This window comes from Mytilus galloprovincialis, chromosome 1 (genome assembly GCF_965363235.1).
Source record: "Mytilus galloprovincialis chromosome 1, xbMytGall1.hap1.1, whole genome shotgun sequence".
NCBI classification, from domain to species: domain Eukaryota; kingdom Metazoa; phylum Mollusca; class Bivalvia; order Mytilida; family Mytilidae; genus Mytilus; species Mytilus galloprovincialis.
In genome coordinates this window covers 19458663-19482947 of record NC_134838.1, presented here as the reverse complement: position 1 = coordinate 19482947, position 24285 = coordinate 19458663, and the positions used below count along the sequence as shown (strand labels likewise).

At 35.0% G+C, this 24285-nt stretch overlaps 1 protein-coding gene across 2 annotated transcripts in view; it reads left to right on the top strand.

Annotated features, from left to right (window-relative positions):
• The first annotated feature begins 872 nt into the window (after window positions 1–872).
• Window positions 873–24285, top strand: part of LOC143068364 (uncharacterized) — a 40779-nt gene continuing 17366 nt past the window's right edge. The window contains exons 1-6 of one of the 2 annotated variants that reach the window (XM_076242360.1): window positions 873–3210; window positions 3670–3805; window positions 4128–4396; window positions 5116–5256; window positions 17277–21134; window positions 21806–21871. In XM_076242360.1, coding sequence (XP_076098475.1) covers window positions 1029–3210; window positions 3670–3805; window positions 4128–4396; window positions 5116–5256; window positions 17277–21134; window positions 21806–21871 — 6652 coding nt within the window. In that variant the 5' untranslated portion in view covers window positions 873–1028. The remainder of the gene's footprint in view (window positions 3211–3669; window positions 3806–4127; window positions 4397–5115; window positions 5257–17276; window positions 21135–21805; window positions 21872–24285) is intronic. The other variant, XM_076242369.1, reaches the window with a different exon arrangement.

Genomic DNA, 24285 nt, shown 5'->3' with positions numbered 1-24285 from the left:
AAAAGAAAAGTCACTGATGGATTGTCCTAGAAGCATATTTTATTAGAGTAATAATGGTCTATATGATATAAGCAGTTACATTTATTTCATGTTTGAAACGGTGCAATTTTTTTTCTCCCAAAAGAAGCATTGTAGCAAAGGAGAAGAATAATTGTGGTCTGAGGCCAGAAACACGAAAATAATTGAATTTAACAGAAAGGAAACAAATTTCGGACTTTGGAAAAAGGGAGAGGGCTTTTGATACCTTTTATGAAATTCTCCATACATAATATCTTTTACAAAAAAAATCATCCTACAACAGGTTCACAAGCTGTGTATATGCCCGCGATTTCGCGGGTGTGTTCTAGTATTATATACATAACATGATGTAAAATCGAGTGGATTGCCCGGCGTAAACAGAGACATATAAATACAGTATTTAGTATATATGTCTCTGGCGTAAATGACTAGAATGGGACGTGTGTGTTCAACCGGGTTCCAGTGACTGTATATAGACCAGAAAAGTAAATATAAGAGTTGACTGTTTCGTTTTTTTCCCTTTTTTGTTTCCACATTTTTATTTTTTTTATTTGTGTTTGTGTATTTATTCAATTTAGCATAATTATGCTATCATAAACTGAATATACTGTTGGCACGTAATATTGTTTGTTAAATAGATGCTATTTTTTTTTAGGGAGATGGATTTATAAAAGTTTTTCCAAACTTGTTTCCGAATCCCATATTTGAAATTCTGTAACATTGTTATATATAATAAATACTGTTTAAACTAAAGAATCGTTAGGGATACAGAGCTTAAACAGACGGAGGGAAAAGAATAAAATTCTATGATTTTTCCAGGCTTTAGTTTTTCCCAATATTTCGCGGGAACAGTTACTTAACCACGTGATTAATAAACTGTCATGGAAGAAGAAAAGAATATTTTTTGGCACACGACAAAACGAAACAAGAAAACTTACATATAAAGTGTTCAAGTTCGACCAAACTATGCCCTAAACATTGAAATATTCCAATATATATAGTCTGTAAGAATGGCAAACGTTAATCTTTCAATTGGCAAACTTGTACCCGTTTTAATAACCCACGTGGAATTTCAGACGGGAGGCTGCATCGGATACGGCCAATTCTGTGATCCAGAAGCTGTTGACAGTTTGTCAGAGAAAGTCACACAAGCAGCCACAGCCTCTAGGCCTATTAACGCATGTGTGGTAAATGATATTGTCCTTGCATTGTATCGTGAAGATGAAAATTGGTACAGGGCTAAAGTCTTGTCGACGAACGATAACTCAGTCTCCGTATTATTCATTGACTATGGAAATTCAGAAGTCGTTGACATTAGCGATGCTAGACTTGCCCCAACAGAGTTGAAACAATATTCTGGTTTGGCAGTAAAATGTGTTTTGGAAGACATAAATCCATCTGAAGGTAACACTTGGTCAAATGTAGATAAAGAAAAGGTACAAGAGGATCTGTTAAATAAAGAATTTACTGCAGAAGTAACTGATATAGTAAGCAGTGGTTATGTTATTGCATTGAATACCGAATCTGGCCAGTATCAGTTTGGCTCAAAGGAAAATGGAAAGACAGGAACAAACTTGGCAACAATGTATTTAACACCAGGTGAAAGCTACAAGGCATACATAGCATATGTTGACAGTGCAAATAAATTCTGGATACAGTTAAAGCAGTTTGAAGTAAATCTTGAAAACTTGATGCAAGACATATCTGATTACGCAGAGGCTGAGGCTCAACCATTACCACAGGCCAAACGTGGCACTTGTTGTATAGCAAAATTTAGTGAAGATGCCGTCCCATACAGGTCAAAGGTTTTGGGAATTACCAGTGATAAATGTCTAGTTCAGTTTGTTGACTATGGAAATTCAGAATCGAAGAGTCTTGTTGATTTAATGGTGATTCCTGAAAAATTCTGTCAGTTACCAATCCAAGGATTTAAATGTTGTTACACAAGAAGCAAGTTAAAAAGTAATACGTTAGATGAAAAAGTTCAAGAACTTACTTCAGATGAAGATGGTGTAATTCTGACAGTTATTTCTAAGTCTAGTGATGAATACAAAGTTGAAATAGATAAAATAGAAAAACTATCTGATACTGAAACTATAGAAGTCCAAGCATTTGAGCCTTTGCCAATAGATTTAAACAAGGATTTTGATATTTGTATATCACATGTTTTTCATCCAGGAAGATTTTATGTGCAGATAATTGAAAACGCTCCAATTATTGACAGTCTGATGGATAAAATATCTCAGGAATTTGAATCTAGTCGAAGTTTTTCTAGTATAAATGTTGGTTCACCTTGTATTGCCAAGTTAAGTGATGGTGCCTGTTATAGGTCAGTAATAAAAAGTGCTCAAAATGACAATAATGTGTTAGTGCTTGCTGTTGATTTTGGATTTGAAGAATTGGTTAGTAATTCACAGGTTAGAGAAATTTCTCCACGTAGTATGCCAATACCATCACAAGCTCTTGAATGTACAGTAGATTCCACAAAGACAGAGGAAAAACATTGGTCTGATAAAGAGATCAGACTTTTGTCTGAATTTGAAAGTAAGGAACCATTGATAGCTAAAGTGACTGCCAAGCGCGGATCAATTTTTCAATTAGATTTGCACGATACAAAAGATCCTGAATTAGACCGATACATAAATGCAGAATTGTTAGGAGTTGGAAAAGGTAGTAATGAAAGAATAATACAGAATTCTAAAATGACACCAAAAAAAGAACAAGTTATGATTCCAGGACCACAAGTAACAGTTGGTCAAAAATTACTTGTTTGTGTGACAGCAGTTAAGTCTACAAACCAGTTTTTTGCTCAGATGACAAAGTGTGCAAGTGAAATTGGCGAATTGCAACAGAAACTTCATGCAAACTATGAAAATTATAGTATGTCTCAGGGCGTGATGAAAAGTATAGGAGTAGGAGATGTTTGTTGTACAAAATACATTGATGGAGGTTGGTACAGAGGAATTGTGACAGGTTTAGAACAAGGCAAAATAGGAGTAAGCTTTGCCGACTTTGGAGATTCAACGACCTCAAATTTGAATAATCTGAAAGAATTACTACAAAGTTTTGCAGTGATGCCTCAACAATGTATACTTTGTCAGCTTCCCAGCTTGAGTACTGGATTGACCAAGGAAACTGTTGAAAGTGTGCTGATGAATCAAGTAGTTGAGGTTCTGATAAAGATGAAGAAAGGTAAGCTGTAGTGGCAGTTTTAATTTAAGCAATAGCTATATAGCTAGTAGACTGGAAGATCTTCTTAAACATGTTAAATAGGTGCAATACCAAAAATCTGGTATAAATTTTTAGTGACAAAAAAGTATATTTGGCTTTTCATAAGCATGGCTGTTCTGTTGCACGCATTCATGTATATGTCAACAAATTTGGCTGAATAATAAAATAGGAATAAGGATTCATAGTCTACTCAAACAATATAAAACGCAATGAGTTAACAAAACCAGTGAAATATTAAAAGTTGGTCATTCATAAACAAACAAAATTATTCAGCTTTATTTGTTGTTCATCATGTTCATAGGTACATGTAGATTAAAGTAAAGTACAAGTTTTTAATAAACAAACATGATAATTATTGTTTTTTTTTCAGAAGAAATTGTTGAATGTATTTAATTTCAAATGTTTTGATTTTTGTTTCAGATTTTTCATTTCCTCTTTTTGAAGTCGAGTTAACTAGTCACCCTAATAATGGAAGAATACTTCAGAAGTTGAAAGGACAGCCATCTGTTCCTAGAATTCCAAGACCAGCAATGTCAAATCATGTTTCAAATACAAGGTGAGTGTGATTGCAGTTGTCAACCCTATGCTGGAAACCAAACGAAATGATTTATTTAATTTCAAATTCAGAGAGACATTATTCTGCTATTTTTGAATTTGGCCATTTTGATTTCTTTCTATTTCAGGTATATGATAGTAATTTACCTCCTTTAGGGACATGACTGCTTTCATTTTTAATGACAGATTAAAAGAAGATAAAACTTTGTTTTACTGATACATTCTTGGAAAAATACCTGTACACTAGCTATAAATATAGCCACAAACTACACAAAAGAAAACACATTTAAAATTTGAACTTTTAAATTTATTTTAATTTACAGTTTTGCAGACTCACTAGATGACTATCAGCCTACGGTTGTCTCACTGTATTCCGCAGAAGAAGTTATGGTGACTCATGTTATTGACCCTGAACACTTTCACTGTCAGTTGAAGAAATTTGCTACTCACTTGGACGAAATCATGCAATCTCTAGAAGATCATTGTAAAAAACTTGGACCCAATGATGATTGTATAGGAGATATTCGTTTAGGACAGCCATGTTTAGCTAAATTTAGTGCTGATAATTCTTGGTACAGAGCTAAAGTTACAGGTTTGTTACAAGGCATACATAGACGCACATATTTTGAAAACAATTGGGAGTTTACAATCATTGCATTAGTAATTGAATTTGATCATTTAAAAAATGAAAGTAAAATTTAAGGAGAAAGCAATAGTTGATTCAAATTTTCTTCAAAAAGTAATTGATTTTAAAAAAAAAAATAAAAAAGATTTAAGTGGACTATAGAATAGGATTTATAGTAAGGATTAGGGACAGTCTTATGTTTTTTTCTCCAGTGAATTAGAAAATGTCTAATTTTGATTTTTACAACTAGATACATGTATAAGAAGATGGTCATGTGATACGAGTGCCAAAGGACAACTCCCATCAATTCACAATGTGTAAAAGTAAACCATTATAGGTCATCAAAGTAAGGTTTTCAACACGGAGCCTGGACTCCAACCTAACAGCAGCTACATGTATAAAGGGCCCCAAAATGACTAGTGTAAAACCCTTCAAACAGTAAAATAAATGAGCTAATCTACATACATGGTTTAAAAAACTTAGAAACAAGGAACACTTATAAACCACATCAACAAACAACAACCACTGAACATCAGGTTCCTGACTTATGACAGATGCAAACAAATGCAGCAGGTTGAAATGTTAAGTGGCAACCTTCATCCTTTCCTGAAACAATAGTGTAATGCACAACATAGAATGACACAATTAAATATCAATTGAAATGGCTTAACTCTAATTTGTTCCAGGTCTCCTTGCTGGGAAGAACCTTGTTGAGGTGTTGTTTATAGATTATGGTAATACAGAATGTCAAGAAAGAGATGGATTAAAGATTGTTCAACCAAAACATTTGAACCTACCTTCTCAAGCAATATTTTGTGGATTATCAGGTAAACATTATGCATTAAGTCATCAAAATTAATACAGAAGAAAGGGTTACAGTGAAAAAAGTTTTCTGCGTATCCAAGCGTTTCTGCTTTTGAAGTTTCATGTTTTTTTCTGACTTTTTTTTATTTAACAATATTTTGACATCTTGGAACACCATTTTCGCTATTTTGTTGAAGACCAATTTCTTCCATAGGTTCAAGACCTTTATTTTATTCTTTTAAAACTTTTTCAATACCTCAAAAGGAAGGTTGGTTGTGGAGATGATGGTCCCTACCGTTTTGGAATAAGGGGCCAAAAACAAGCATTTTTCTACTTTCAGGATATCAACTTGTGTATAAGGCCTTAATTAAAATATTGTTTGTTTGCCCTTTTCTGACCCTATGTTTTGAAACAGGGTAGGTAGGTAGGTAAAAAAATAACTTAGCTTGGTACATTTTTTGTCATGGGTAGGCAGGTAGGTATAATATTTTTTTTTTATAGAAACAAAATCTGCATGATGTCATTTTTGTTTAAGTATGCTTTTGCTTACAAGTTTCTGGGACTATTAGTATATATTAGTATGTGTGCATGGATACAAACTGAAAAAACACTCATTTAAACATTTTTCAGGCCTAAAATGACTATACATGTATGTGCAGATTTGAGTCTCTTTATGTATTATCACTGATAATTAGGGTTTACCTCTTGAAAGGGGGTCTGCAAATTAAAGTTCCAGTCAAATTTATGGTTTATTATTAATTTCCCAATTTGATAAAAATGACACTTATTTTCCAAAAAAAAAAGGGTAGAGGTAATTTTGAAAAAAGCCAACAATATCACTGTGGAACTTTTAAGAGTTTTAACTTACACTTATATTCTGTACTACAGACCTTGTACGCTTACCTCAACCTAAAGGTTTTCTGTAAGAGATAACTTTGTCCTGGTAAAATATGTCTTGGCAGACTTGCATTACCATAGTAGAAAAAGTCCCTATATAGTGTTTAAATTTTCGTGTGTGCCTGTGTTTCCAAAAAAATGCTCCAAGACTTGAAACTCAATTGTCACGTATTTTGCATCGCATTTATAAATGATTTGTATGGAAAAACTTGCCGATTTTACTGCCAAATATTCTCCATTTTACAGACCTTTGGTTCATGTCAGATAAAAATAATATTTCAATGCTGTTCGAAGTCATCGTTAACATAATCATCCTGATCTACGGATCACCAAAGGCGATCCCTACATAGGATACAACATCCGTTTACAAAATAGATTGTACACACATTGATAATTTTGTATTGGACGAACTTTTTTTTTTAATAAACCCTGCTCTTCAAGTATAAAGACACAGAAACGATCATATCATGATTTCAAACTTTCCACATCAATTTCAAACAAATGCTTTGAAACTCTAAATACGAGTGATCATGTCAAACGTTTACGTGATACCAAATGGACTAGACCTTATACGGGAAAGATAAAACCCGAGGATTCCGCTAAAAAAGTTTTGAGCAGGAAAATATAATAGGAACGAAAAATTAAATAAATTAAAATTTTGCTGGTAAATACAAATAAAAGATTTTCAGGCGGAACGAATTTATAGGGTCGGTCGGTAAAGGGCAAACAAATAATATTTTAATTTAAGCCCAAGCATTTCAATTGCTCTAAAATTGTACCACAATTTTTAATACCACAGATAGAAGGTTTGGATTGATATTGGGGGTTATGGTCCCGAATGTGTAGGAATTTGGGGTAAAAGAAGGGGCCAAAATAAGCATTGTTTTAGTTTTCAGTCAATGACTTGTGTTTAAGTGTATAAATCTCTCTGAAATTATACCACAATTTCCACAACAGGGTTCGACACTAACGCTAGCCCGCTAGCCCGAGACTAGTAACTTTTGTGTCGGGCTAGTAAATGTCCGTGGCGCGGTAGCCCGAGGGGCTAGTAAATTTATTTGTCATTGAACATCAATCTGTTGTACTTTCGGCAAAGTACAGTCCAAACGCCGGTCATATCTGACAACTTCGTCCAATATTGTCTACACTGGTTCCACGACCTCTTTATTTACATACAGATACAGATACTGGAGGGTAAAATTTCTACCGTAAACCAGTCGCCATAAACAGTCAACTCGGCCTAAGATTACTCGGCCCTTAAAGTAAGAATGCACCACGTTTCAAGATAACCCGTTTTGAAATAAACAATAATTATACTGCATATACATTTTGGTTTTATTATATTTTATCATTAATCACAACAGAGATCCTGATAAATCGTGTGCATAGTTTAGCCTTATCTATTACATAGTCGTCGCGTAAATAGTTTAAATTGGAAATGTCCTTTCGTTCTAAAAATAGAGCGTTGAAAGGTTCCCTGTTGAAATTTTCCTTTACTCCGAAGGTACACGTGGTGATGAAAACTTTTCGAACTTCTCTGTCTTTATCGAATTAGCGTTTGTCATGTCGTCATAATTCATTTCGTATTGCCCGGGACTTATCATTACAGTTGCAATGGACTGACACGAAAGTAAATTTCCGGTAATAATATTAAATGTGATAGCTTCTTTTTGAGAGCTGAGGGGGTGATGATGATAACAAGACTAAGCCATTGGTATCAGAAAGCGTCCATTGCACGTACCGGGATGTATGCATGTCATAATGCATTAGCGAGAACAGGGTTAAAACTCGTCATGAGACAAATTAGTCCGAGATTACTCTGACGTCCAACGGCTGTTTTGCCAGACAAGCTGGGGCCGTGGGACCTCAGAGCTCGTCCCACGGCCCCAGCTTGTCAAGCAAAACAGCCGTTGGACGTCAGAGTAATCTCGGACTAGAGACAAATCAGTTGGAACATGAAGACTCAGCATCAGAAACCAAAAGTAAAATAGGGGACAAGTCAACTTATTTATGTAAATAAAATTAATCAAAAACATTGTTTTTTTTTAAATTTGATTATTTTAGTTGATGAGTTTTTTGTAAGCAAAAAAAGTTTCCCATGAAATTGTGTCTTCTGATATTTCACAATTCATCTGTGAAATTTCGTTCAGGGACAGAATATCACATTTTTAAACTATAAAATAGTGTCCCCCTTAGTGAAAAATTGTCCCAAGTGCTTGGACATAATTTCATGGATGTTTTATAAAAATATGTCACAAGGGACAATTTTTCATAGTGAAGCTATTTTTTTCTGTCCCTAAAAAAGGGAAATAATTTAGCAATCATTGAAATGTTTTACTCAATTCATTAACAGTAAAAATGACAAACAAATTCCTGCCGTTAGATTTCTTTGGTGTTCATTTTTAAAAAAAAAATTTTTTTTATGAAGATAACAAGTATGAAATAGTTATTTTTCAGACTGAAAACATCTTCTTAAAAGGCCTCAGAATGCAGGATTTTGCATCTAAATTTCAAAAAATTTATGGGGGGGCATGCCCCCAGACCCCCCTAGCAAGTTCGCAGGCCTACGGCCTGCTCACTCGTGGGCCGTTGGCCCACTCACCGGGCTACCTGACACAGAACAGGGCTAGTTGAATATAATTTTTACTAGCCCTGCGGGCTAGTACCTACAAAAGTTAGTGTCAACCCCTGCACAATTTTCCATACTACAACGGAATGGTTATGGGGGGATATGGTTCAAATCATCAAGCAATTAGGGACAAAAAAGGGGGAAAACACTGGGTTTTTGTCGAGCCTGCAACTTTTGTTGCAGAAAGCTCGACATAGGGATAGTGATCCGGCGGCGGTGTTAGCTCACTTCTTAAAAGCTTTATATTTTAGAAGGTGGAAGACCTGGATGCTTCATACTTTGTATATAGATGCCTCATGTTACGAAGTTTCCGTCAGTCACATGTCCAATGTCCTTGACCTCATTTTCATGGTTCAGTGACCACTTGAAAAAAAAGTTCAGAATTTTTGTAATGTTGAATTCTCTCTTATTATAAGTAATAGGATAACTATATTTGGTATGTGCGTACCTTGCAAAGTCCTCATGCCCGTCAGACAGTTTTCACTTGACCTCAACCTCATTTCATGGATCAGTGAACAAGGTTAAGTTTTGGTGGTCAAGTCCATATCTCAGATACTATAAGCAATAGGGCTAGTATATTCGGTGTATGGAAGGACTGTAAGGTGTACATGTCCAACTGGCAGGTGTCATCTGACCTTGACCTCATTTTCATGGTTCAGTGGTTATAGTTAAGTTTTTGTGTTTTGGTCTGTTTTTCTCATACTTTATGCAATAGGTCTACTATATTTGTTGTATGGAATGATTGTAAGGTGAACATGTCTAGCGGACAGATGTCATCTGACCTTGACCTCATTTTCATGGTTCAGTGGTCAAAGTTAAGTTTTTCAGTTTTGGTCTTTTTATCTGATACTATACGCCATAGGTCAACTATATTTAGTGTATGAAAATATTTTATGATTTATATATTAGTCGCGCAGGTTTTATTTGACCTTGACCTCATTTTCACGGTTCATTGCTCAGTGTTAAGTTTTTGTGTTTTGATCTATTTTTATGCAGTTAAGCTGCATTATGCGAGCACCCTAGATTTGTGTTCTATCCAATAAATGCTGAAATACTTGCCATTGTTATTATCTAGCTCGCTACTATGTTAACTAATTGAACACTTTTTTAATACTTTTTATTCTGGATTACAAAAAATATGACCAGAAAAACCTTAAATGATCGTCGATTTATCCAAAAGTTTTGAAGTTACACATAGGAAGTAGTGCTTATTAAGAATCCTTGTGTAGTTCATTATGACTTGTGCTTTTAGCTAAGATGTCAATAAACAATTGTATGAAATATTTAATCGCCGAAAATCTCTGAAGACAAGTAGTTTAGATTTCCCAAATGGCAAAAGTCGTAGGGATATTGTTTGTCATCAATACGTAGTACAACTACGTCAGTAGTCTATTATATAATAAGTTCAACTGTTCATGATGTTGGCGGCAATTTCAAATTAGAAAAAAATTTTCGTAGCTTTTCAATTTGAAGGCAGGTGTGCAAATTAGCGGTAGTCCGAGACCTTCCACTTTTGCAAGCGGAATTTCGACTAGGATAGTTGGCTTCTAGCTACGCCTGACGTAGTCACCTTCCACTTGAAAGAAAATAAGAAATTACTTTGCAAACCTTTTCACCATGTTCACCAAAGTCTCCAATTAAACGAGCTAAAAACTTATTTTTATCATTATTATTTATGACAGCGATGTTCATTTTGTTCAACCGCTAGCTTTATACATAAAATCGCCGACAAATATTGTATAAATTCGAGTAAAATCGTATCTGATTGACAAAAACAACATTGTAAACACATAACAATGGCGGCCGTGAAGACAAAATTTTACAATATCGGATCCGATTCCGGGAGCGGATAAGAATAATTCCGGGTTTGGCGATTAATTACTAAATAAATCAAAGCAGGTGAAAAAATAAATCTATGCTTGGTAAATGAATATAAACACTAGAATTGTAAACCAAAACATATATGTAAAAGAAAGAAAAAGCAGAAAAATATTTTATACAGAAACTCAAAATTACTTTTTGACAAATTTTAATTTAAAAATGGGTCACCCCACCCTTCCTGTTTTAGAATTCAAAAACGGTCCAGATCTCCACCCCTAAACCATACATATTCATGTATGGGACAATGTAACAAATCAGATGAAATATAGGGGGAATCCCTTGGGTCACCCCACCCCCTCCTGTTTGAGAATTTAAAACCCGTTGAGATCGCCACCCCTTAACCATATATTCATGTACGGGACAATATAACAATTTAAATGAAAGATAGGGGGAGTCCCTAAGGTCACTGTACACCCTCCTGTTTGAGAACTTGGAAATGGTCAAGATCCTTACCCCTAAACCATATATACTCATGTATGGGACAATATAACAAATCAAATAAAATATAGGGGAAGTCTCTGTGGTCACCCCAACCCTTACGGTTGAGATCCCCACACCAAAGTAATATATATTCATGTATGGGCCAAATTATAACTAATTAAATGAAATATAGGTGGAGTCCCCGGGGTCACTCTACCCCTCCTGTTTGAGAACTTGGAAATGGTCAAGATCCTTACCCCTAAACCATATATACTCATGTATGGGACAATATAACAAATCAAATAAAATATAGGGGAAGTCTCTGTGGTCACCCCAACCCTTACGGTTGAGATCCCCACACCAAAGTAATATATATTCATGTATGGGCCAAATTATAACTAATTAAATGAAATATAGGTGGAGTCCCCGGGGTCACTCTACCCCTCCTGTTTGAGAACTTGGAAACCAATGAGATCCCCACCCCTAAACCATATATATTCATGTATAGGACAATATAACAAATAAAATGAAATGTAGGGGAAGTCCCTAGGGTCACCCTACCCCCAGTAGCGGATCCAGAAATTTTCATAAGTGGGGGCCCGCTCCAGTCACGCTTCAGTGATTCCCTATATAAGAAACCAATTTTTTTCCCCAAAAAGGGGGGTCCGGGCCCCCTGCCCCCCTAAATCCTCTACCTACCCCTATCTGTTTGAGAACTTGAAAACCGTTGAGATCCCCACCCCTAAATTATATATATTCATATGTATGAGACAAAATAACAAATTATTTACATTTACTATGGGCAGGTCAGTCAGACCTCACCTTTGATCCCTGTTGTAGTGAACATTTGTCTGATTCCTGTCGCATAACTTTTGTACTATAGAAAACAAACTCAGTTTTCTTTCCAGGGAAACTAGTCCATTCATACAATTACATGTACATACTAAGTCAACTTGAACTTCTAGCAGTCAAATAAAACCAAGGTTAACTACCAAGTAGAACAACTGCAATCATTGGGAACTTGTACCAGTGCAGACTTACCATAAAAAATATACATTTATATATGCATTGCTTTTGAAACCTTGATAACATATAAATTATTTGCCTTAATAAATAAATCATTAGATAAAGATGATTGTACTATATATGAATGTTTAATGTTGAGGCAACATTGGCACAGTTTTCATAATTACGGTTGTCTTGGTTTTTGGTTAACTGCCTTCAACGCTTACAGCGCTTTGATTCTTAAACTATAAGTATTAGGTCAACTATATTTGTTTTATGGAAGCATTGTTAGCTGTACATGTCAGCCTGGCATGGTTCATCTGACCTTGACCTCATTTTCATGGTTCATTGGTCTTTGTTTAGTTATCTTGGTTAATGTAACGTTTATGTGACGGTTGTAATAAAGCTTTATACTTAGGACTATCAACATAATATCAATGATTAGTAAAGAAGGCGAGACATTTCAGTGTGTTCACTCTTGTTTGGTTATAGGACAATTTAGAAAATTTAAAAGCAGTGAAGGGGAGGTAATCCAATTAAAATTTAAAGAACACTGTTTATGTTTGATTACTTGATTACCTCCCTTACACTGCTTGAAAATTATATATTAAGAAATGATGATTGTCTTGAGATGTGTAGCTGTAAATTTAATTTTAGAAGTTACTGTTTATTAATATTAATTTTAACCATGACTAGTATGTCATTTTATATTTTAAAATTTTATGATGCATTTAAATGAGTAGTTATTGTTGCCAACTCCTTTAGAAATTTAAATTGAGATTATTTTTTGGATAAGGAAACTGGGGAGGTGAAAAAAAATGTGGGAGGGGGTGGGGGTAGGGGTGTAAATTTTTTCTCATTTCAGATTTCAGAAATTAAAATGAATGTTTCTACAAATATTATGTTTTGAGGTGATTAATATTCAACAGCATAGGGTATTGCTCAATAGCAAAAAAAAAATTTTTTAAGTTCATTAGACCACATTCATTCTGTGTCAGAAGCCTATGATGTGTCAACTATTTAATCACTATCCAAATTCAGAGCTGTATCAAGCTTGAATGTTGTGTCCGTACTTGCTCCAACTGTTCAGGGTTCGACCACTGCGGTCATATAAAGCTGTGCCCTGCGGAGCATCTGGTTATTATTTTGACATATTTTTTGCTTTAGTCCTTTAAACCTCTAGCAACAGCTCTTTTAGGCTTGTTGCAAGACAGCATACATGTATCTGTCGGTATCAAACATTGTCTTAATTTCCCACACTTTATGTTGGTCCATAATTCATCATTTGCAGGATCTACCTTTTGGGTTAAGTACTAAATTGGTCTGTTCCTGAATGTGCCTGAAATCATTGCCACAAACATGAAGCAATTTCAAACATTGATGAAATATATTAAATTTCTAGTGATTAAGACAAAACTGCAAAAATAGCCTCATTTTGAAATGGTTATATTTACTATATGATGACTGGACAAAATATCTTTTTGGATAAGGTTGTGGTCAGTCGAAAATTAAAGTGTTGTTTCCTAACCAACCCTAATTTATACAATAGAATACAATATTTTAATTTTCCGAATTACAGGGCCCATTAAGAGCATAACATTAATAACAACATGAAATAAACATTACTGAGTGATTAATTTATAGGCTTTTACCTTAATTTTTTTTCAAAGATAAATGAAGAAAAAATGATTTTTCTGTGTGATTGCAAATCCCTTAATCTTCTGTGTCTAATTTGTGCAGTTTCTAGAGGTTTTTATATGACCAGGATCACAACTCTGCGGGACCAGTCTAATAAATTTTACAAAATGGCGACTTTGAAAGATGAAAATAAAACAAAGATTTCAACATTGACATCTATTGTTTTAATTGATAGAATATATAGAGGCATATATGAATAAAATGAGATGAAATAATTGACCGCATTTGCCAACGACAGTCAAAATTTTGTTGAACAAACGATGATTTTAAAAACGATCAAACACAGGGGTTTGTTACAATTTGCCGGTCTTACTATCATACGAACCTCGAAAATGAGCAAATCTTTGAAGTATTAATTATAATCTTTTCGAACTAATTATTGGTAAGGCAGCAATTCTACAGTAATGAATTTTACCATTTGAAAACAATTGAGAGGATATATGATTAGAAAAACAAACCCCAAGCTGATACGACTTGAGAAATTCACTTTCTTGATGTCCAGCTTGGATGAAGCCATTTGAATATTATATAACGTTAAGGTCAGAAAAATTACAAATCATTATGCTAAAAAATGTCAATTCCTGTCAAACATCGTAAGGTTAACAGTACACTGCTACAGTGGGTTACAAAACCAAATACAGAAGCTGACAATGAATGACTTTATTGTTGGTCCTACATGTTTTGCAACATCACCTGTTAAGTGATAAGAAATCTTCACCTAGGCAGTCTGGTATAGACCCATTATGGAAAAGACTGGAATAAATTACCACCTGAAATTTCAAACAACACTTCTACAGACTTACCCATGAAGTACTCCTTAAAACCTTTTCTCACTTAAACTAAATGTACCTATTGTTTTTATCTCAATATAAAAATAAAATAAAATAAAAAATGTAAAAATTAAAAGTCCAATATAAAAATTGTAAAGTTTATAAAAAAATAGAGAAAAATTGAAATTAATTTAAAAAGCAACCTCAATCAGGCATGCGCCAGAATGTAATCTTCAAAATGTTGATGGTTTTCTGTAAATAAAGAAGGAGAAGACTTCTCCTTGGGTTTTATACACAGATAATATGAGCATTATATGAATTTACAATGGACAAAAAAAGACTTTTCTTCTTTCATGTCTATATCCAGACAATAACATTAGCAAACAAAGGGGTAACTTCCATGAGTATGATGAGGAAATCATTACAAGAGAAAACATCAATAGCATAATATAAGAAAAACACATAACAAATCAATTATAAACCAACCGCGCCGTGACAAAGTTAAAGAGAATTGTCGAAAAATCACTCGCTTACCACAGCGCTATCTAAAAATCCTGGGGAGAACACTGGATTGCCAATAAGACAACTTCCACAAGAGACCAACAGGGAAAAAAATTAACGGTCGCCCAGTCGCCAATGTCGACCAGAAATTGACCTGGGCGATCTTTTAACTCAGTTGTGGTAGCCCAGATGGCGAATTGAAAACAAGTACTTGACTGACTGAAATCCACCATTTACTGTGACTCCAAGTACTAGCTACTTCACGGACAACAATTTAAATTCAAAAAGAAAAATCTTTTTAAAATGTATTGCATCAAAGTTGCAGTCGCGATAAACAAGGATGTCAAATCAGTGTTTACCTTTGACTAAATATAGTTCACGTTAATTCAGGTCACTGGTTGGTCGTCTATTTAAACTCGGAATGTATCGTATGTTTTCAAGGATAACAAGAGAGGTGTTCCGATGGTCATTAACAATATGAAGCAATTACGGATTTGACTTCAAGAAAGTCAGGGAAGATGACAATAGCATGTCATGAAGTAATATCAGTCAAATAAAAGAAAGTTTGATATAGAATGTTGTTAAGAATCTGGAAAACAGTACCTTTTGTAGTTACCTTTTCAAAGCCCACGTGGTGTACAGAGAATGAAGGTCAAAAACGAAAGTAGAATATTGTCGACCACAATAAATAACATTTATAGTTAAAAATGATTTAAGTTCCTTACTAACTGAACGCCTCTGAAATACATGAAATAGTCTTGAGAAAAAAGGGGGGTCATTTGTTTACAAATGTACGTAGTTTAATATGCAAAATGAATCGGCCAAGATATTTAATAAATTAGATTATTATAGAAATAATAAAATGAAATATTTCATCTACATGTATCATCTACATGTATCATCTACATGTATCATCTACATGTATCATCTACATGTATTCCAGAACAGAAAGTTCTTTAGTTGTCTTTAAAAGATGTTAAAAAATCGGGTATACGCAGGGCATGAAGATTCCCATTTTGCAAATGATATTTTTTTTTTAATGAAATTTGATTGAAGTCAACAACAAGAATAAGAAAAAATTTACATTTTCCCAGACATCTAAATCACCTCCAGGTATACTCAGAATGCAGGATTTTGAGTCTAAAATTTCAAAATTTTCTTCGGGGGGGGGGGCTTGCCCCCAAACCCCCTAGGAAGTTCAGCCCGCTATGCGGGCTTCACCGGTGATAGTAAAATTATGTGGGCTACTGACTTTTTGTCTGGGCTAACTGATTTTCAAGTCTAGTAGCCCAGCTGGCTACTGGCCTTTATAAGTTAATTTTGACCCCTGGACCAAATGACACAGAAATTAACAACTATAGGTCATTGTACTGCCTTCAACAATGAGCAAAACCCATACTGCAAAGTCAGCTATAAAAGGCCCCAAATGACAAATGTAAAACAATTCAAACAAAAAAAACTAAGGGGACTAATTTATGTATAAAAAATGAACGAAAAACCAATATTTAACACATTAAAAAACAACAACTTCAGAACTATAGGCCCCAGACTTGGGACAGGCAAATAAATACAGAATGCGGCGGGGTTAAACATGTTAGTGAGGGATGAACCTGATATACAAATGTTCAGTGACACAAACATTAAAAAAGCAGTTAAAATTAAATGGTTGCTAAACCTCTTATTAAGAAAATGAATTGCTTTTTATGTAAAGGAAAACAATGTTGCTTAGATAGAGTAATTAATTGGGTTTTTAAGAATTTCTTGACTAATTGCAGAAATTTAAAAAAACAAAAAAAAAACGTAAATCCAGATACTAACTGTATTTTTAGCAGCAAACAACTTGAATCAAACTTATTTTTAATGGACAAAAAATTGTGAGTCAACCTATCAAACTAGGTTTGCTATAGTTCTTTTGCATTTTTTGACAGCATTGTAATGAAGTGTTTCTATAAAAAAAGAAAATGTGGTATGATTACCAATAAGGCAACTCTCCACAAGAGACCAAATGACACAGAAATTAACAACTATAAGTCAAAGCACAGCCTTCAAAAATGAACAAAGCCCATACTGCATAGTCAGCTATCCCTGAAATTACTAGGTTACTTGGTTGATTTCTTTCTAAATTAATGAAAGTTTTGTTCATTAAAACTAGCATTTTTGACCACAAGCATCTCTTCAATATTGTTTTTAAACTAACATTAACAATAAGCCAATTGTTATAATCATATTTATATCATTTCAGGAATTGCTCCTTCACAAGGATATTGGCCACCAGAACACATTACACAATTTGAAGATTTGACACTTGACCAAAACTTTAACACAGTTTTCAAGAAATGGAACAAGGAAGAAGATAGATACTCTGTAGAGATGACAACATTACCAGGAGAAAGTTTGAATCTCAAATTTGGCAGCATGTCAAATTCACTTTGTTCAGAGCAATCAGATGATCCGGGAAGAAACAGATCTGTAGAAATGTCTGGCAATATAGATATGAAGGTGAAAGTTGGTGGGTTTGGTGACTCTGATGGAGGTAGAGGCTTTGGTGCAGCTAGTCGTAGCTTTGGTGGACGGGATGAAGATTCTGGTAGAGGTGGCCGCAGAGGTGGTTTTGGAGGTGATAGAGGAGGACGAGGCGGATTTGGTGGTGGGGACAGAAGTGATGGGTTTGGAGCCAGAAATGGTGATCGTGGGGATAGAGGTGGAAGAAGAGGAGGGTTTGGTGGTGGAGATAGAAGTAGTGGATTTGGTGCATCAACAAAAACAGATGACGACTGGGGAGATGGAGCATCAACCACAAATACCAGTGCTGGATTTGGTGGAAGTAGAAGTTTTGGAAGTGACAGAGGAGGAAGAGGGAGTTTTGGAGGTGATAGAGGTGGCCGTGGAGGAAGAAGTAATGGGTTTAGAAGAGAAGACAGTAATGATGGGGGATTCAGCAGCAGCAGAGGTGGTTTTGGAGGAGACCGAGGAGGACGTGGTGGAAGCAGAGGTAGCTTTGGTGGTGACAGAGATGATAGTGGACGTTCTGATGGATTTGGAGGAGACCGAGGTGGACGTGGTGGAAGCAGAGGTGGCTTTGTTGGTGACAGAGATGATAGTGGACGTTCTGGTGGATTTGGAGGGGATCGGGGTGGTAGGGGAGGTAGTTTTGGTGGAGACAGAGGTGGCAGAGATAGTGGATTTGGTGGTGACAGAGGTGGTAGAGGCGGTAGTTTTGGTGGAGACAGGGGTGGCAGAGGAGGTGGTTTTGGTGGAGACAGAGGTGGTAGAGGAGGCAGTTTTAGTAGTGACAGAGGCAGCAGAGGAGGTGGATTTGGTGGCGATAGAGGTGGCAGAGATAGTGGATTTGGTGGTGGCAGAGGAGGTGGGTTTGGTGGTGACCGAGGTGGTAGAGGAGGAGGATTTGGTGGAGACAGAGGTGGAAGAGGTGGAGGTTTTGGTGGCGACAGTGGAGGTCGAGGAGGAGGTTTTGGTGGTGACAGAGGTGGTAGAGGAGGAGGATTTGGTGGAGACAGAGGTGGTGGTAGAAGTGGTGGATTTGGAGGTGGTGGTTTTGGTGGTAATACAGTACAAGCTTCTGCTGATGAAGATTGGGGAGATACTACATCAAGCCCAACAGAAGCTAAACCAGTTACAGATAGAAAAGGAAATGGAGATAGTTGGGATGTTAAACCATCAGGTAGTCCTGCAGTGATCCATAGTGGTGGTGATGGTGAAGATAAATGGACGCATAAAAACTTGAATAGATTTGTATCTCAGAAATTTGTACTTGGAAAATCGTTAACGGTTAGTGTTGTCTATTCCAATAACCCAGGTGAATTCTGGTGTCAGAGTTTGGATCAAGTACCTGCTTTTGACGAAATGTCGGAAAATATGAACAAAGAGTACAACGGTATTACTGGAAATGATTTGAATCTTGACAAACCAGAAATACAGATGCCATGTATAGCCAAATTTTCTGAAGATGAACAATGGTACAGAGCAGAAATTATAAACAGTAAAGGAGATGACTTAGAAGTCTTATTTGTTGACTATGGAAACACAGAAACAGTATCAAAATCATCTGCAAAATCCATTAAAAAGCAATACTATAGTATGCCAGTACAGGGAATCAAATGCTCTTTGAACAATTTAAAGCCAAATGGTAAATCATGGTCAGAAAAATCTAATGATGATTTCTCTACATTAACAACTGACAAAAACACAGAAATGAAATTTATCAGTCTATCATCTGGAACATATGAAGTTGAGTTGAAGGATACTGACACCAAAGATGAAATTGCAGTCAAATTAGTAGAAATGGGTCATGCCACATTTTCGCCAGGAAGTCAAAAAGTTGTCAACCCTTACCCAAGTACTTCACTAGCTCCAGACACAACAAAGGAAGTGTTTGTATCATGGATTGATAATCCACACTGTTTTTGGATTCAACTCTCTGAGGCTACTGATAGTCTTAACGAACTTGTTGAGAAAATTCAAGAGGAATATACATCAGGACCATCTGCAAGTGCTACTGTTGAGAAAGCAGAAGTAGGAATGCAGGTTATAGCTCAATTTACTGATGATGATGCTTGGTATAGAGCATTCATAGAGAGTATAGATGCTGGAAAAAGTTGTGTTCGTTTTATTGACTATGGAAACTCTGATACAGTAGAAATGGAAAAGTTACGTAAACCTACTCCAGAATTGTCAAGTACAAATGCATATGCATTTAGATGTAAATTAGCTGGAGTTAAACCCTTACAAGCAGGTTGGAATGTTGACTCTAAGGATATAATGGAAAGTCTGGTAGACGATGCTGTTACTTGTCTTGTCAGATCGTCTGACAAGAGTGAATACACTGTAGAGATAACAGTTGGGTCTAAAAACATTGCAGAAGAATTAATCAACACAGCAGTGGCTAGAAAGGATGAAGGTCCAGTAGAAACAGTTAAACCAATACAAACCACAGATATACCATCAAGTTCAGTACCAAGTAGCTCACAAAGTTCTATACCAAGTAGATCTATAAATAAAAACAATCCAGTCTCTGCTTATGTTAGCTCAGTTATATCCCCGTCCAAATTTTATATCCAGTTTGCAGATGAAGAGGCCGCCTTGGAAAAATTAGTCAGTAGTTTGCAAGTAGCTTATAATGAGAACTCAGGAGAAGGAACAGATTCTGCTGATATAGGACAGTATTATTGTACTAAGTATACAGAGGATGATTCATGGTACCGTGCCATTGTAGAAAGCCTTGGTGATAAAGTAACAGTCTGTTTTGTAGATTATGGCAATTCGGAAAGTGTCAATATGTCAGATTTAAAACTTTTAAAACCTGAATTCTCAACTTTACCTGCATTCGCTGTTAACAGTTGTTTGTCGGGGGTTGAACCAGTCGCAGATAAATGGTCAGATGAGGCCAATACAGCTTTTGAAGAAGCAGTTGTAGACCAAGAGTTAACTGTTAGTTTTACCACTGATTCTGAAGTATCTGTTTCCAATGGGGAAGGAGATGTTGCCAAGAGTTTGATTACAGCAGGACATGCCAGAGTCAGAACTTCCTCTTATTCTTCAGAGAGTGAATTATCTATTGAAGATCAGCTTACCCCAGTTGGAGAAACACTTGTATATATATCTGCTATAGAGGACAAAGGATTTTATTTACAATTGTCAAGTCAGGAAACTACACTACAAACCATGTCGGACCTTTTACAAACATTATGTCCAACATTACAACCTGTCAATCTAACATCGCTATCAGTTGGAAGCTTCTGCTGTGGTAAATTTTCTGAAGATGAAGCATGGTACAGAGCAGTTGTGACTGACATAAAAGATCAAGAAGTTACTGTCACTTTCATAGATTATGGAAATGGGGAAACATTACCAGTTAGTAGTCTTAAACAGCTGCACAAAGATATATTGTCCCCAGCCATGGCATTCCATTGTTGTTTAGATGGTTGTGAATCTGTAGACCTAAACATAATTGAGCCAAGACTTACAGCCCTGATGGATTCAACAGAACTGAATGTGTCATTTATGGGAAAGATAGGAGATTTGTACAAAGTTGTGCTGACAGATAGTGGTGTAAATGTGAACCAAGAATTAGGTGATAAAGGTATGGGAATTGTATCTTCTTTTCAAAAGTTGTTTATCCAGTTTATTTAATATATTTACAAAATCTAAACAGGATCTAACAAGAAGGCCAACTGATTATTTTTGGTGTTTAGTACACTTCAAATAGTTTAACAGTATCAAAGTTTGAAATGAAATGGTATGATTGCCAATGAGACAACTCTGCACAAGAGACCAAATGACACAGAAATTAACAACTACAGGTCATCCTACGGCCTTCAACAATAAACTCCATACTGCATAGTCCACTATGAAAGGCTGCAACGGTTTAATTTATGTAAAAAAAAAATATGTAACACAGCAAAGAACGACAACCATTGAATAACAGAATCCTAACTTAGGACAGGCACATACAACAGCTAGGTTTAACAAATTAATGGGTTCCCAACTCTCCCCCTAATCTAGGCCAGTGGTATAACAGTACAACATAAGAACGAAAAATCAGTTATCCAAAGATCTAGAACACCTTAATGTTGATCACATTGTAAAAAATATTTGAATGTGGGTAAAGGAAGTATTATAAAAATGTTCTGTCTATATAAAACACACTAATGGATAGGAATTTTCCATAGAATAGTAAAAACTTTAATGAAATTGAGCTTTCCAGAAAATGTCCTTATTTTGCAAATAATTTATTTAGAAATTGTCTTGCAGGTGCTGTTCTAGCTGGTGATGTGATGGTCCTTGATGAAACGGGAGATGCACAAAAACTCTCTGAGGGTAAGTTGTAGGAATCAAAAATAGTTTTATGTATTTATTTTTTTGTCACTTGAATTTTCTCACTTTGAGTAATAGAATAACTATGTTTATTTGGAATTGGATTCCTTGCAAAGTCTTCATGACTGCCACAGTTCACTTGACCTCCACCTCATTCCATTGATCAGTGATTAAATTTCTGTCTCATGAAAGCATGGGGTCAACTATATGTAGTGTATGAAATAGTTGTAAGCAGTACATGTCAGTCTTGCAGGGTTCATCTGGCCTTGTCCTAATTTTCATGGTTTGTTGAGAATTGTTTATCTTTATCTTTAAGACTTGACATAAAATAAATTTCAACATAAAATCAATGGGGAATAAGACATTTCAACATGTGCACTCTTGTTACCATTATTATTCTTGACTGCCATTTATCTTGGAGATTTGTTTTTCTAATACTATTGGTAGTAGATCAAATATATTTGAATATGGAATGATTGTAAAGTGTTCACAAAATGTACTCATCAGTCTGGCAGCTTTCATTTGACCTTGGCCTTATTTTCACGGTTCTTTGATCAATGTTAAGTGTATGTTTTTGGTTGTTTCTTAAAAACTATATGTAATTGGTGATGGAAAGATATTAAGCTGTACATGTCTGTCTCGCAGGTATCATCAGTCCTATCCTCTTTTTCATGGTTGATTTGTCAATGTTAAGTTTTCCTAGTCTGTTTCATGTATACAAAATAGCAAAAATACACAAATAGCAATAGGTCAACTATGTTTGGTGTATGGAATAATAATAAGATATACATGTCTGTCTGTCTTGGTTTATCTGACCTTGGCCTCATATTTATTAATCATTGATAATGTTCTGTTAAGTACTATCAACGTAAAGCAAGTGAGACATTTCAACATGTTCTTTCTTGTTTCCAGTGTGTGAACAAACATGGCCACCACAGCTAAAAATAAAACGTAAAGGTAAAAAGCTATCATTGAATCAAAAAAAATAATACAGAATATCTGACGAGGTAAAAAATGCTCATTGTATTGACATCATGTTTGCACCAAAATTATCAGATGACTTCTTAAACCCCATATCACATTTTATTCATGACACGCCTTCTTTAAATTACTTTCTCCTTTCTTGTTCATTTCATTCAAGACTGAAAGATCTACCAATTGTTATGGAAAGAGAAAGGATTTTGTTTATTAATCCTTGACACTTGTCACTGAACTATTCCAACTCATGCAACAACAAAAAAACATCAGAAAAAAAACAGGGATTTTACTGCTGTTGATCTGGAGCTGGAGACTGAACCTAATTAACTATCATACATATATACAGTGTTCTCCCCAGAAATTTTGGATAGCATCACATTTGGCGTAAAAAATTAAATTGTATTTTTTACAATGTACACTGTAATTTATCGTGTCGTGGCAACACTTTATTTCCTTTATGTTATATACATTATTGTTTATTACAAAATGTATTATAATGTTTGTATGCTATAGGCCCTTATTTGGTAAATAAAATATTCTATTCCACCCTATTCTTTGTTTTTATATTGTTGAATTCATAACTGAGAATACAATTAAACTATAACCATGATAACTGTATTTTCAGTTTATGTTTTCTATATTCATTTATAGTTCCAGAATTATTTTTTTCCCTCTTAGTCTAAATAAAAATATATGTGTGGTTCCAGTTACCCTACCTATACCCAGCTAAATGAATGAATGGTTTATTATAGTGCAACCTGTATAGATACAATTGCACTAAATATGTAGGAAAAAACACGGGTTCTTAACAAAAAATTTGAATAGAAAAAATTCTTTATCATGTCTTTGAAACATATTGGTTCATGGTCCCAGTTGTTTCTTTTTACAAAATGATATATTTTTAACAAAGTTATCTACAAGTAGTCTGTTAATGCTTAGTTTTCTGTATACTGTGCCATTTGTGCATATGTAACTATTATTGTAAAATGCGGATTTTTGTCATATCTGGTCCGGTTCCGAACAGTAGTTTACGCTAAAATATTAAATGGCCGCCGAAAGCAATGAAAAATACGAAAATAAACAATGTTTGACAAGAGATTGGGAATGAATATGGCATTTTTAATGCATTAAATGGATCAAACATATACACAAGCCAATTTTGATCTCTTTCTAAAGAAAGTACAAAACTTAATTCGCCCAAAATCAAAATTTTCACTCTCGATTTACAAAAAAGTAATAGTAGGAAGAGAAAGAAAGTAATACTAATATATTAAAAGTTGTAAAAAGATAAGACTCAACCTCATTTTAAAAGAGAAAAATTGTTTGTTTCTTTGAAATTTCATTTAGCAAACATTTATATTTCGATTTTTTTATGATTTTCTGATTACGTTTTCTCCTTGTCGAAATTTGCCGATTGCAAACCATGTGGTATTAATCAT